Here is a 16299-nt window from a genome sequence, read left to right as displayed (position 1 = left end):
ACAGTTATCAGTCACACTGGCTTGTTGTTGACGCCGTCTTCCTTGGCCCACTCCTCCCCAGTCTGCTGAAATTAGCAGGTGTCAAATCTGCTGCTATCTGAAACTTCACCACATCTACATTATCTTCAAGCAGACACTGTACTGTTGTGATTATTTGAAGACTTTTCTGCCCTTTTCCTTCTATATTCTATTTTTTAGGATTTTGTCTTTCTCAATTCTGGGGCTTGAACCCAGGAGTTAGACACGTGAGGCCAGTGCTGCTGTCACCGAGCCACACCCTAGCCTGCTTATCCACATGCGGATGTGCCAGGATTTCACTGCACCATTCTGAATATTGTTATAAGTTTCTTCTGTCAAAGGGAAGATACCAAAATTCTGATGTAATTTGTATTTTCTTGAATAGCGAAGCCAAACATTTACCTCCTAGTATGTATTAAGAAACAGGTTTTCCTTTTCTTGTCACTTTTTCTTTAACATTTTAGTTTTTGAGTTTAAAGATTCACATTATAGAAAGGAAATAAACTACTATGAATTCACATAGCTATGATCACCATCCACTCATGGCTACTTTTACATCATCTATACTTCTCCATGTCTGGTTCACTCTTACCCTATTCCTGACAACCAGAGTATGTTTAATATACAATGTCATCACCCACGTAGACATATTGTCACTTCCACATCGCAAAAATGAGTGGTTCTTTTAAACTGGATACCATGCCTGCTCAAATCAAACTACTCAGACTGACAAGTAAAAAGAAATCCAAAGAATAAACTGCAGACTACTAAAACTTAAAAATATGTTACAAAAGTACAAAGACTTAAACGGAAAATTTTGGAAGTATTTTATGACTCAATAAACACATGCCTGAGTTTGGTAAACAAAGTTGCATACAATCAGCCATCTACAGATCTATTTATAGTTCAACTACAATTACTATTTTGCTGAAATTGTTTCACTATTACTGCCATAAAGAGGCGCACATCTGCAAGGTTGTTTTAATACTGGACGGCCGGTGTGTGTCCTTGTCTTACCATGCTGCAGAGTCCTTCGTGAACTGTGCAGTCTAGTGTACCAACTTTGAGCTGGCCATAGAGCAGCGTCGATGCCTTCCGTAACTCTGGCAACAGAGCTCGACAGGGCGGGCACCACTGGAAGAAAGGAGTGAGTGTGAGCGGGAGAGCAAGGAAGGGAAGACCTGCCTGTCTGCGCTGAGTGCGGCCATCTGCCCCACGGCACCTGCTGCCTCAGCCTCCGTCCTGGGAGCGCCCGGAGAGCAGCAGGGCCCCAGTTCCAGGACTGATGTTCCAGCTGTCGAGAGGATGGCTTTAAACATAATAAAAACAGCTCACCGGGGCAAAGAAGTCAACAAGCCATGGTTCCTTGTCACTTGCAGGGAAGTTCTGAGGTCCAAGTGTGGTAACATGGGAATTAACACTTTCTTTGGCAAAAGCAAGTATATCGTATAGAATCTTCTTTCCTATAAATTGAGAAAAATTAAAATATGTGCTCTCTTTGTATGTACAGAAACATTCTAATTTTAGTACTTAAAATATAAGAAACAAGAAGGCCTACGGCTGCACTGGCTCTGGTGGGTTCCTGTGCTCCACACCCTCTCCTCAGCCTGCTGTGCTGGGAACCCCTTCTACTGGGCATGCTTCTGTTTCCTGGACTAAATGACAAGGCCTCTGAGGATTGCTTTCTCACCTCATAAATACAATAATCCCTTTAGTATTCTCTTGAATTTGAAATATGTATTACAAATTGCCCAGTGGAAAAATGTACTTGATATTTGAAACTTAATGTATCTCTTTTAGAATGGGCCACCCTCTCCCCAACCCCTATGTGTTTCTTTTTCATATTCTCAGACTTGGCAGATTGTTACCCAGTTGCCTAAATGAGACCACCCAGAGGGTTCTTGTCTACTTGTTCCCCTATGATTGTGTCCACTCCATCTCTTGCCCTAGCCCCATGCCCACTGTTACTGCAACAGCCACACTAGTGAACGCACCCATTTTTCTACAGCTACTACAGTCATCCTTAGAAAGCAACAAATACCAAACTTAAGTGCATTTAATGCTTTGCCACAGCCTGAAGAACATGCTCTGTGGTTTGGCAGACGACCTTTCTTAACTATAAGAGACTCTATTTTCCCCAAGTACCTTCTGACTTAATCAGCAGTAAAAACGAAGGTGAGCACCGAGTCAGACACATACCTTCTGTCACGGTACAACAGACAAGACAGGTGACCACTAGTTTATACATGGAATGACAGTGATGTTACTCTCCTCACAGTTTTCTTTCTGAGTACCCCAAAAGGTGGTCCCGATCACTGGCTCTCCTGTTTCACTCACATTAACTCATATTCACTCAGGTCTTTACCATTAACACACAACTTAATGTCTTCATTTTTGGCTTACATTTCTTTATTGAAGCCAAGGTATATACTCAACTGTGATCTACACACTCTACTTCCTGTCGACGCCTAATCCTTTCTCACTAAAAGGTCCCATTACTCCAAGTCCAACTCACTACATAAAATTAGGACAATTACATGACTCCTCTCTTAATCCCCTATATAGTAACAAGACTAAATTACAGAAGGTTTAAACCGGTCTACTGACCTCTTGGGAACCATCCTTCTATGGCAGTTCTACCAGAAGTGACTAGGCAGTTCAGCTGTCCCTTCTAACGTTGCCTCCCACCTACCCTGGGCAGTGACTTTTCTAAAACCAAGTATCTCCCTGCTTTCTCTTAGGATGAAATTCCAGTGCCTTTCCCCAGAAGATCAGAGATCATCTTTGTCTTAGTCTTCTCTCAACAATGACCTTTCCCATCTTTGAAGTCCTGCTGGTCTAAGATCAACAGGGCTCTCTTCTTATCTCAAGTCTGTAAATAACCGACTGGGATTTATCACCTCCTCCACTGGGTAACCATTGTCTATATTTTACGTCTTAATGAGGCGATTGTTCTTTCAGGGCTTGCTCTAATCTCAGAAGACTGTTCTACCTCAGTTTCTTTGTAAGCACAATCTACACTTACTTCCAAGACAGCTCCAATGACATTTACATCAGGTAAAAGTGACCACCAGAATACGGGGCTGTGACCTCATGTGCTATTTCTGCCTTGTTTTTTTATTTTCAGGTAACTTATTCCGGGATTAGTCAGCGAGCACTGTTAGCAACCTAGACTGCAGCACACAGTGAAGAACCACGGCCTCTGGCTCCATGAAGCTTTCTGATTACCCCACAGGCCATGCTGACCTTCCTCTACCTCAACTGCAGTGTTACAAGAAACTAAGATGGCTGTTCCCAGACTCCTAACCACCAGATGGTTGTTATCTGGGTAAAAGACACTACTCCACACTCCAACACTTAAAAACTGCCCTTTACCTTTCTGCTTTCTCTTCAAGTCTCTAAAATTCTTTGGGGGCAGAAGTTAAGTACAGCTCACATCATTTTCTATTTTGTTCTATTCTGTGTATTTTACTTGGGACACAGGTGTTGAGTGCAAGGTGCAGTATAGTTATTAGCAACATGGGACATGCTTACAGGCTCAGCTGCTTCCTAGGGCACGAGAGTAAGTCTGGACAGGTAATTTGGGGTTTGCTAAATATCTGGAGGAGCGGTAAGAGCGACTGTAACTCAGAAGGCAGAGTCATGTGCGACAGCACAGACTGAAGACCATGGTATGTTCAGGAGTCAAAAGTGGGTGAAGCTAAGATTATCTGGGGGGGGGCAAAGATGGGTGATGAGGCTACGAGAACAGGCAGAGAGAGGTGTGAAAGCACCCTGACCCTGCATTCCTAGACATGCCCGACATAGTCCAGGTGCTGGGGACAGAACAGTGAGCAAAACAGACAATGCCATTGCTGCTGTATGAGGATCCCAACACTCATTCTCCAGAAGATTCAAAATGCAGCAGGGGCATGAAAATAGCGTGCTGGGTGCTGAGTGCAGACAAGAGAAAGAACAACTGTAGACCAAGGTGGTGATGGATCCGAAACAAGGCAAAGAGAACAGAGAAGGTAGGGGAACGTAACATGTCACTCCAACTGGGCACAGAGGTGTATGTAGCACTACAGAGGCCAAGGCACGGAGACTGAAAGTTCAAGGGCCAGTTTGAGCTTGAGGTACACAGAGTTGAGGCCAGCATGGCTCAGAGTAACCTGTCTCGCTGTGAGGCTCTAACTGTGTGTGCCTACATTGGGGGCAGGTTATTTAACACTTCCCACTTCAGTGCTCCTCTTCACTGGGAGCTGTGATCTGACAACGCTTGTCCTGTGGTCAGGGTTGTCCTGTCATATCTTTGCTCACAGTTCCTTTAGCCCAGGGGTTCTCAGCTTTCCTAATGCAGCCCTTTAATACAACTCCTTATGTCCTTGTGACCCCCCAATCATCAAATTATTTTTGTTGCTACCTCATAACTGTGATTTTGCTACTGTAATGAATCATAATGTAAATACTTTTATAGACAAATCTGCCAAGGGGTCACGACCCACTGCTTTAAGCTAAAGGGCCCTACTTCTTTTACTTCTGTAATTGCTTTAAGCAGCTAAGCAGTTCATGCTCAGTTCACACGATGCCACTGACCTATGACAAGGACAAGCCCCCTGGATCTTGTTCAGACTTACATAGTGGCCACTGAGCATCTGTCCCATTCTCCCTAGAGAGCTCTCCTGTCCCTATCACACTGTCGTCCAAACTTCTTGAGAGCACAGCTACTGTTGTTTGTATAGGCTCACATATTTGAATATTTAGTTTCCAACTGATGGAACTGTTTGAGAAAGATTAGGAAGTGTGGCCTTATGGAGGTGTGTGTCACTAGGGGTGGGGTGGGCTTTGAGGTATCAAAAGCTCACACCAGGCCCATCTCTTTCTTCCTCCAACTTGTACATCAGCTGTGAACTCTTGGGGTATTTCTAGCACTATGACTACCAACCTGCTGCCTGCCCTTGTCATGATGGTCATGGGATAACCCTCTCAAACTGTAAGCAAGGACATTAAATGCTTTCTCTTCTAAGCTGCACTGGTCATGGCGTCTCTTTAGAGAAACAGAAGAGTATCTAAGCCAAGAGTTCCGGTCTTGCAACTCTAATTACCTCATACTAAAGAGAGCAGAGATAACAGGGGAGGCTCAAGAAAGAAGCCTCTGTTGAATCAGTATCTGTTACTCATCTAACTGCACACATTTCAGAACATCAGACAAAGCAGTTAATGAAGTCTGAGTTCTCAGGCAGGCAGGGCTACCAGTTAGCTGAGAGAATGAATTGAGGGATGGTGAGATGGAGACCACAGGGGGTACTTGCTTTGCCAATAAATCCCCACACGGTGATGTGCCACCCTCAGATTTTTAGCTGAAATAACTATCAACATGTTAAAAAAGACCTTTAAAAGAATAAGCATAATAAAATTATTAGCTATATAATTAAAATATCTCTCTACATATTTGCTAGAGAGAGCAAATTCTTGACAATAATTGTGTCCACAAAATACAAATCACAGCTAGAATATTTCTATTTGAGAGCTAAGATGCGTTTCTGTGCCGTTCCTAGTCTCACTGGGATGGGTGGTCCCCAGGTGGTGGTGCTGTTTGGGGCGGCTTAGAGGTGTGGCCTTCCTGGAGGAAATGTGTCACCAGCATAGACTTCAGAGTTCAAAGCCTCGTTCCCAGTGTGTACGGTTTCCCAGTGTGTACAGTTCAATCGTGAGCGCTCAGCGGTTTCTGCTGCTGCCTTGTTGGCCTGCAGTGGTAGTGATGGCCCTCTACCCCTCCTGAATATAAGCTCACGTAAACCCTTTCTCCTAGAAGCTGCCTTGGTCATGGTGTTTCATCACAGCAAGAGAAAAGTAACTAGCACACTAACCATGATGGATCTCATACTCTTTGGTTCCTTGTCCTTTAAACACTGCTAGACAGGGCTGGAAAACGTAGAGATCAGAGCAGATGCCTGGTGCGGAGGAGCAGTCGAACCTTCCAACCTGGAAAGTAGAACACTGAATTGGATAAAACACATTTTATACAATTTTTTAAATATCCGTACAACTATCTCCAAATGACATTAGAAGTCAATGGGTTATAAAATGAAGGGACAGGAATGGTTCATTTACATTTAATACTAAGTTCAATAAAGAATGCTTCCTAGATAATTTAGAAATCTGCAAGAAACTCCCAAGAAAATGTAAATTTCTTTAAGAAAAATATTCTTGAAAAGAACATAGGGGCTATTTCATTTTGTGGTAGAGCAAAGGTAACTTTGCAAGCGAGACACTTCAAAAATAATGTAGAAAAAGGATGTTCCAGTGTCAAAGAAAATAGCACAAACAACACAAGCAAATGATAGACTAAGGAGGGAAACATGGTATTTAAAACAAAAGAGCCATTAAAGATGATAATAGTAACAATCAGATGAACAAACATCTGGCCAGGAAGAAAACTGAACCAGGACTATGAACAGAAAGTAGAGAAGAATGTGACTCAAAAATTACATTCAGAGGCCTGGAGAGACAGCTTAATTAGTAAACTGCTGCTGGACAACCACATGGACCTGAGTCCAGTATCCAGTATCATGCTAAAAACAACACAGACAGCCGGGTGGTGGTGGTGCACGCCTTTAATCCCAGCACTCAGGAAGCAGAGGCAGGCGGATCTCTGTGAGTTTGAGGCCAGCCTGGTCTACAAGAGCTAGTTCCAGGGCAGGCTCCAAAGCTACAGAGAAACCCTGTCTCGATAAACAAAAGCAAACAAAACAAATAAAAAAACCCCACAACAACAAAGAGGCCATAGCTGGAAATGCAGCAAGGAGAGGTGTATGGAGAGTCTGGAGGGAGGAAAGGGAGAGAAGAAACAATGTAACTGTAATCTCAAAGATAAATCAAACGGCAATAAAACCTGGGACAGTGATTTGCACCTCCAGTCCCAGGTATGGACAGGTAGGGACAAAAGTATGGCTGGGGCTTATAGCTCAAGTGGCAAATCTGAGGTTCCGTGAGACACCATTTCAGAAATGAGGTTGACAGTGATTGACATACAACGCTGACTTCCAGTCTTCACACCTAGTCATGTATATAGGACTGTATTCACAATCATTACTATTTAGGAAATGCCACTAATAAGTATCCTTTTCATCAACACTACAACAGACTCTGTAAGTCACACACAAGTATTGACAACTAGTATCATATGCAGCTCCTCAGACTACAATAAAGTAAAAGTGCAGTCAAGACAAACAATGGGGAACAAACATACATGGACAATGAACAAAATAAGCCAGGAGCTATTTAAGAAATGTAAAAGGAAAGGAAAATGCTCTGCAATGGGCATGACAGCAGAGCCTACAACTCCAGGGTCAGGGGAGAGGTGGGGACGAGTTCTGGGACACTCCAGCTAGGTCCTATTTCCTTAAAGCAAATGACAAGGTGAACTAACAGACCGAAATCAGGGGCACAACAGTAAGGGTCTAAGTATTAAGTCTCTACACCAAAAACTATCAGTAAGGAAACTGAACACGCACTTCTAGGACTGCAGACTCTTGTGTGGTCCAGGCTGGCCTCTCTAACTAGTTAAGGATGACCACGAATGTCTGACCCTCCTGCTTTGACAAGGATCACAAATCTGCACTACTGCCAGGTTTATGCACTACTGGGATCCAATTCAGAGCCCCATGCACACCGTGTGAGCGCTCTACCAACCAATTATATCCACAGACACTAAAGCTGTTTGTGCAAAGAGAAAAGAATTGACAAACCTTTAGTCAAACAAACAAGACAGACAAACAAGGATGCCTACAAGCCAGGCGAGGTATATTTTTTTCTTACTTGAATATGCTCATTTTTAAGCAGAGTTTTCAGTTTTTTCAATTCAGGATCATTTACATTTTCATTTTTTCCAAAATGAAAAAATACGAGCCAGCGATGATGCGCCAAACGATCCTGACATGACAAGAAGGAACAAGGTCAGCAAAGGGGCGAGGGATCCAGTGTTCATTTCTCTGACATAAAATAAACGTCTGCTACCCTCCTTGTTAATTCAAAGTCTTCTCTAAATCCAGTCACTGTTCTCTTGAAGTCAGTAGTAATAATGCTCTGTAGAGTACACGATAAGAGATAGGTCACCGAGTCAGAAAGTTTAAAGCAAGGGCTGTTCCAAGAAAAGAATATGACTTGAATAACTTAAGACTTGTGTAGGGCTGGAGAAATCAAATTTTTTAGGTTTAATAAAATATTTGGTAAAGATACTAAATCCAGCGCTAAGTGTTGAACGGATTAAAGGGGCTGAGTCTGCCACTGATGCGCACTGTGAACACCCTGGAAGATGCTCCCTAACCCCAGTGAACAACAGCTGTGCACCCAGACCGAGGCTGACGTCATCGTATCCTGCCTTGCTGGGCCTCTCAAAGCTCAGTTTCAGGGAAGCAGAGATCTTTGGAATTAGAAACACTGCAATTTCTGTAATCAGAATTATCCCAGAATTAACTAATATATAATCCTTCAAAACTGCTATTTTTGAATCTCCTTAGCAACAAATAAATTATATTGTTAACATATTAAGACTTGCAATGTTGCCAACATTTATTATTACTGTAAAAGCATTACCTCTAATTTATTTGCTGGAAGCAGTTCGAAGTCTGGAAGATGATGTATGATTTCCATGTATATTTCCTTAGCATCCAATGAATTAAGGAACTAGAACAGATGAACCGAATTGTAAACTTTCTAAGTACATTCTCATTTATTGTATTGACATCTTATTACAACTTCTACAGGTTAAGGTGTAATTATAAATTTTAACAACTATGTAAATTAAGCAGTTTTTAAAATTATTCCAAATGAGACTGTTTGAAAAGTACGCCATATTTTGGTAATTACTAAAGATATCATATAACCGGACGTTTTTCAATTAAAAAAATCTATTAGTATGCACGTGTGTGCACACATACCACACATGTATAGAGAGGATAGAGGACACTGGGACTGCTATGTCCTAGTGCCGTTACATAGGCTCCTCACAGCAACTTGGGTCACCAGTCACTAGCCTTGTGTAGGAAGACTCTTTACTGAAATATCTTTTTAGACAGTTAGGCTGTTTCTTTTTAAAAAATAATATGTAAACAAATTATGAGTTGTTAATTCAATAAGTAAAATTTTCTGTGGTAATCCTCTCTGTAATCTGAAGTGAATTCTACAACATCAGGAGAACATTCTTGCTTAATTTCAGTTCTAACCACATTTTACACAATGTCCACACTTTAGTCTCTTAAGATTTTTAATATTAAAACAGTTGTAATTTTACATTATTTCTATCAATAAGTACTCAGAGCTGGAAAAATGACTATGGATGTTTTAGAAAACCAAATCACATAGGTATGCATTTTTAAAAACAAAACATACAGACAAAAATTTCTTCGAACATGCCCGAAAGTCAAGTCTCTGCTTTAAAACAAAATGTTCACAGGAGGCAAGCACACTTCCCCGCACACGTCCTTCACCCCCGCCTGTACTTTATCCTAGGACTTGTGTCATCTACCAATGAGCACATGTAGCAAAGGATGCAGCAAGAGAAAGAACAGGGTTTAACCATAGTGTTAGTACATATCTTCACAGCTACCCAACCGTTTATGTTTAATAATTAAGACGTTGCTTAACTTGAAAACTCAGCTCTCTTCTCAATTTCTTAAACGTGCTTCTATATTAAAATTTATGCTAAAATTTTCTTTAAATGTATTTTTCTGTGTGTTTGCCTGAATCTATGTATGTATACGCATGCATGCCTGCTGCGAGAGGAGGCCACAAGAGGACAGCGGATCCCCTGGGCCTAGAGTTGGGCGGCTGTGAGTCAGCTTGGGTGCTGAGAAAGAGGAGCAGCAATGCTCCTAAACACTGAGTCACCTTTACAATCCTGCACAAATATTCTTATACAAAACACTTTTTTGGCTAGGAAGTAGACAGCAACTGACACTATGAGCTGGGGAAATTTGCAAGTATCCCCCTTCAAAAAGATACTTTAAGACATACACAAGATGAACATGCAGGATTGTACAACACTGCTTATAGTCATGAAAGTATATATACAAATAAATGTATCTCAAAACAGGATGCACTAATCTAAGTACCTCATAATTAGTAGATTATATTCAGGAATTATTTCTAAAAGACGTGTGAATATTTTAAATTAAGGTAATATAAAAACAATTCAAATAATTCAAACATAGTGAAAGAAATTTTTCTGATACAGTGATTAAAAACTATCCTGTACTTGATCCCATTTATAAAAAGAAATCCCATCTGTACCTATCCATTTCATGTGTACACACTGACAGAACATATATGGACATACACAAACATCTATGTGTATGCATATGGCAGGGACCATACACATGCATTCTATATATTTGGCATTTGTCAACAAATAAGCTCAAACTTATAATACAAATACAATAATGTAAGAGAAAACCAACAAGACATGTAAACAAATTATGGTGTACCATACATAAAAGATTTAGGGGAAAACAAAGTTGGGAGAGAAAAGGAGTGGGGAGGAGATATGATCCAAACGTTCTCTGCATGTATGAATATTAAATATAAGCAGAAAAAAAATAGGTTATTTTAGCTTCAGTCAATCTAAAGATCTATATATTCAACATTAAAAACTAAAATTAAATAAAAACCAATGAAAACTCAGGACAAAAATGTCTTTCATTGTACTTAAAATGCACTACATTCCTCTGTCATCTCAAGTACAATAGTCTTAAATATAATGTAAATGCTGGTTTGAAAACAATCCCTATAACAGATTTTAAAATTGAGTAAGAAATACCCAGAAATTGTTTGTGCCAAGTAATGAAGAGTCCCACAACCAAATGATACAAACCAATTTCCTTCCACAGCACTCACAACATGTGAGCAATTATTATCTTACAATGTGTGCACGTGTCCAATTATATGCAAAGAAATTTCTTTAAAGTTACACATACCAAAACACTGGACTTTTCTCTGTTATTCAAAGTGGCTCCGGGAGGAAAATAGGCAGTGGTACTTGCTGTGACGTCCAAACTCCTGCAGAGGCTGTCCTGGGTGTCACAGTCTACCCACCCCACGCTGACAAGACCGTCCTGATGGAGTGCAGAGGAATGAACATGCCATGGGGTGAAGAGAGGAAAAAGGACAATGAAGTTCACCTTACTTAGAAACTAAGCTTTTCTCTTATAAAGTTAAAGCTCTAAAAAAATAGTACTCCATACAGTATTCTAAACTCTGAATAGTAAAATGTAGTTTTCTCTATATTAAACGCATATTAAACATCTACTTTTACTTTTTTCTTCTTGGGTTTTTCAAGATAGGATTTCTTTGTGTAGCTCTGGCTGTCCTTAAACTCAGAGATCCCCCCATCTCTGCCTCCCGACTGTTGGGATTAAAGGCCTGTGCCATCACTGCCCGGCCTCCTTTTACACTGTTTTGTATACGAGAACTACATTTTCACAGTATTATTGTAACTAGGCTGTTCAACAGTCTCAGACTGAAACAGCCTAACCTGTGGCTTGTGTGAGCCGCATCACTGCAGCTGTCCTTCCGTTATCGTGAAGGCCATCGGGAGTCTCTGCACCTATGCCGTGCACACGTAAATCAGCACCTGCCAGTCCTCACCTGTCGCTGCCTGAGCTCCTGTGAAGAGCTCTAAAGTCCTATATGGAGAGGACACTTCTCAAAATGTCAAGTTACTAAAACAACAACAACAACAACAACTTTCCAGACTAGGCAAGCTGGTAAGCAGAGAGAACTGACATGACAAGAGAAAAAAAGAGAAAAGAAGTACAATAATGGTTGCCAAGCTGAAAAAATTTAACCTATATATTCACAAAGCCCAATACTGTTAAAGAAAAAAAGAAAATGGCATCTAGGTATTATATGTGAGCATCTGTAAATAAAAATTAAATAGTAGAAAAAAGTACACTATGGACTGGGGAGATACCTAGCATACTTAAAACCTTAGGTTCAGACACCTGCACCACATACACCACATATGTACACAAAGATATATTCCATTTACTGCATGGAAGACTTATGAGAACCCCCACAGGACTAACCCAGAGGATAGCAAATTTGCCAGAGGGAATGAGGGAATGTTCATTCACGGACTTGCCTTGTCTAAGAAAATGGAGTCAGAGATGTCAGAGACTTGCTGTAATCTTGACGGTTTACAACTTACAAAGAAAATTAATTTTTTTTTTTAGCATTTCGAGACAGGGTCTCTCTGTAACAACAGCCTTGGCTATCCTGGAATGCACTCTGTAGACTAGGCTGGCCTCGAACTCACAGAGATCTGCCTGCCTCTGCCTCCTGAGTGTTGGGACTAACAGTGTGCTCCACCACCATCTGGCCTTACTTGGATTCATATAAGACTCAAAATATAAGAAAAAGTTAGCAAAATGAAATGGAGAAATAGAAATGTCCATAATAATAGTAGAAGTATGATACTCTTACAAGAATACTAAATCTAGACTTGAGCATCATCACTTCATACAAGCCTGTGCGTGCGCGTGTGCGCACCCACGCACACACCCACCCATCTTATGGAGGTATGTATCTTTTCAAAAGTATATGAGGATTAATAAAAGTATATACTAGGCCATAAACATCTCAATTTAGCTTAAAAAATAAGAAAAGCATGTTCATTTACCCATGCTGGAATTTATATAGCCATATATCACAAACATCACAAAGCCTCAAAACTTCAAAGCTTCAAAAACTTAGATTTGCTTTTAGACATTAAGCACATTACTAAATAATCTATAATTTAAAAAACAGTTACAGGGCTGGTGAGGTGGTGTAGTGCTTTGAATCCCAGCACCCATGATGGCTCACAGCTGTCTGTAACTACAGTTCCAGGAGACCTGACACCCACGACAAGACACTGATGCACATAAAATAAATTAAAAACAAAAAGTTAGGGAATATTTCAGGTGATACTAAAAATACTATGCAACAAAATATGGTGCGCAGTTAAAACTGTAATTTGTGGTAATTTATCATCTAAATATTAGAAAAAAGTCTAACTATTAGTGACAGCTCAACAATTTTAGAACAAATTAAACCCTAAGAAAACAGAAAGGAAATAAAATGTAAAACTGAATGAAATATCAAACAAGTAGAAAACAAAAGACTCATAAAATATGATAAAACTCAAAGTCTGAACAAGAGGAAAAAAAAATCAGAAAGTACAAGTAGCTATCACCAAAGATCTTCAGCCAACAAAAAAGTCAGCAAACACAGCAAACTGTACACTAATGCATTAAGAATGTCACTGAAGGGCAAAGAAGCCTTTCCAACCTGGTTTCAAGGACAGCACTTTCCTGATGCTAACCCTAGTGTTTCCTGGAGAAGAACAGAAGCCAATGGCTCTGATGACCAAAGACTATAAAACAAACCAATACAAGATACGGATACTCAGACTTTGTCTTCAAACATTCTACTGTCACTGATTCGGGGGACATGGTTTGGTGTTATTAAAGATCCGCATGCAGTTTTAAAGCAGTGCTGAAAGAATTACAGAGGGAAATAAGAAACACAGGTGTGGGGGTCTCAAAGAACATGGTCCCCAAAGGGAGTGGCTGCAGCACGGATAATTAAAAACCTAGAGACAGAAATTGGGGTTCAACCCCAAAACCAGAAAAACAAGGCAGCTAAACCACTAGAAAAGTCTTACTTTTATAGAGGCTGGGCAACCGCAAGCTAAGCAGACTAAGTAGTCAGAGCCTCTCTCCCTCCCATTTTATATTCCCTCTAGTGCTGGAATTAAAGATGAGACACCACCATCTGGATCTTTTTCTGCATTGATCCTTGTGCAGCCCACGATGGCTTTGAACTCACTGAGCAACATCTGCTTCTGTCTCCCAAATTCTGGGATTAAAGGTGTGTGCCATCATTGCTTGACCTCTAGTGGCTTTAGCTTTGCCTCTGGTCTTCAGGCAAGATTTATTTATTAAAATACAAATAATATACCACTATAAGTGGCACTATGAAGTGTGTCACTGTGGGGGCAGGCTTTGAGGTCCCTTTTGCTCAAGCTTCCCTCAGTGACTGTCAGTAGGACTTCCTGTTGCCTGTAAGATGCAGCAATCTCAGCTCCAGCACCACCTCTACCTGCACGCTGCCATGTTCCGTGTACCTGCTAATAGACGGAACTTCTGAAACTGTAAGCAAACCACAATTAAGCGTTTTCCTTATAAGAATCTAACTAAGACAAGTAAATTAAGTTGGCGATTTTAACATTAGACAAAAACCATTTCTTAGGAAAATCCCATACTACACAAAGATCAACAGCCATGAAATGCTATAACAATACGCGGCTTCCAACAATGTCTAAGTTCAGCCATGCTCTGCATCAGCACCCATGTGGGCAGTGGTCTCTGCTCATGTATCTGACAGTCATCCTACAAGACTGCAAAGGAGCAACAAGATCTCTACGGCTTAGAGAATTCACAGCTGATAAAAAAGAAAACGTCTCCAATTCAGTGAAAGATTTTGTCAGACTTTCTGTAAACTTTAGTAAGCTCTGAAAAAAAAAGTAAAACATGGACTCCCAACACAAATGGCTTCCAGTAATAGAAAGGGATGCTCATGGCAGACTATCAGAATACAAGAACACAATTAATAGACCACCATGGACATAATACCCAAAAAAAGGGTTAAGTCTTCAAGACGAGCCTTAGGCGGGTCCTTTAAGGGGGTCTGCAGGCAGTGTTTCATAGGACATGATGATTTCCTGCATGTTGCTTCCTTCAAGACCTTCCAGTGGGGCAGGGTATGGGAGTGGAAGACGGTACACATGACCCTTGCCCCGAGCAGGAGTAGACAATGTATGTATTTGCTCTTTAGGTAACAGGCAGTAGGCTAAGGATAATTACTGAAGAAAAACCATGCATTTACAAAGTTGGTGTAGCCCAAGCATACAGGGTACGTAAACACTACTGTATAATGTGGGCCCAGGACTCCAAAATCACTCACCACTCACTCCCCAAGAGCAACCTTCAATCACATAAGTACATTCATGTTACATGCTCTATACAGGTCTACCAATTCTTTGCCTTCAGACTACAGTTTGACATATTCTTATACTTAGCAGGTGGTGCTATCTTCTATATTTTCAGCACAGTAACATGCTGTACAGTTTTGTAGCCTAGAAGCAACAGACTATCCTATGAAGGCTAGGTATGAGGCATCCTGAACACACCAGGTTTGTCTTAGTAAATTCTGTGATGCCCCACAATGGTGAAATTGCTTGGTGTACTATCTCAGGGCAATACCTAACCCTTAAGTAACAGAATGACTAAGCTACATATATACACGCATACACACACACACACGTTGGTATATATACATAAAAAAATGAAAATACAAATCAATTTAACATGCCCATCCCCAAAATAAACAGGACAGAAATGAGGCAGATACAAACCCATAAAATTGATCTATTATGTAGAAAAATCAAACCCAACCAACATCAGTATCCACAGAACTTCTCCAGCTCCCACAGCTGACGATCTCCCAGACCACGTGGAGTTTCAGTGTTACTCAAGGACAAGCAGGAAGGAAGCAGAAGCAGTAGCAGGCTAAACCCCGAGATAACAAAATCTCAAGTCCGGAAATGACAAAGCCTAGCCAACAACTGGAGGAATGCACACAGAACAGTAAGCACAGCAGACTCAGGTGAGTCATCAGGGAAGCACACGCTAACACTGACAACACAGCCAATAATCCAGAAAGACACAGCTAAAATCAGGTCTACCAGAAAATAAGATCACAGGTAAGTGGGGTAAAGTGTTCAAGAAACCACGAAAAATGTATCTGTTGTCAGCAGCTAGCTGTCCTCTTACATGGCGACACATTGTATAAGATATCTGTTGTCAGCAGCTAGCTGTCCTCTTACATGGCGACACATTGTATAAGATATCTGTTGTCAACATCTAGCTGTACTCTTACATGGCGACACATTGTATAAGATATCTGTTGTCAACATCTAGCTGTCCTCTTACATGGCGACACATTGTATAGAAATGATAAACGCTTACCAACATGCCACTAAGCCTGAGTCGTGTCTGCGAAGTCAAACAATCTGAGGGGAAAAAATTTATGAGGCTGTTTTAATTTTAATTCTGATGACCCCATTCTGTGCCCCTGCCACACTGTTTCTAAGGCAAGGAACTGTACTGGTAAATATGGATGGGCCCGCAGGCCATCTCTGTCCCACACGCAGCCCCATCTCTCATTCCCTCCCCTTCATTTCTGAGGATTCCCACTACA

The 16299-nt window shown here is 40.9% G+C and overlaps 1 protein-coding gene across 1 annotated transcript in view; it reads right to left on the bottom strand.

The window, feature by feature from the left end:
• Dnajc10 (DnaJ heat shock protein family (Hsp40) member C10) overlaps nucleotides 1-16299 on the bottom strand; it is a 39789-nt gene that overhangs the window by 10923 nt on the left and 12567 nt on the right. The window contains exons 9-15 of the mRNA XM_085680910.2: nucleotides 16068-16111; nucleotides 10974-11111; nucleotides 8596-8685; nucleotides 7819-7932; nucleotides 5868-5982; nucleotides 1354-1481; nucleotides 1036-1152 (exon numbers count right to left, since the gene is read on the bottom strand). Of these exons, the coding sequence (XP_085537036.2) occupies nucleotides 1036-1152; nucleotides 1354-1481; nucleotides 5868-5982; nucleotides 7819-7932; nucleotides 8596-8685; nucleotides 10974-11111; nucleotides 16068-16111 (746 nt within the window). The remainder of the gene's footprint in view (nucleotides 1-1035; nucleotides 1153-1353; nucleotides 1482-5867; nucleotides 5983-7818; nucleotides 7933-8595; nucleotides 8686-10973; nucleotides 11112-16067; nucleotides 16112-16299) is intronic.

The sequence above is a fragment of the Myodes glareolus genome, chromosome 21, assembly GCF_982192425.1.
Source record: "Myodes glareolus chromosome 21, mMyoGla1.1, whole genome shotgun sequence".
Lineage (NCBI taxonomy): Eukaryota > Metazoa > Chordata > Mammalia > Rodentia > Cricetidae > Myodes > Myodes glareolus.
This window is presented reverse-complemented; position numbering and strand designations above follow the sequence as displayed.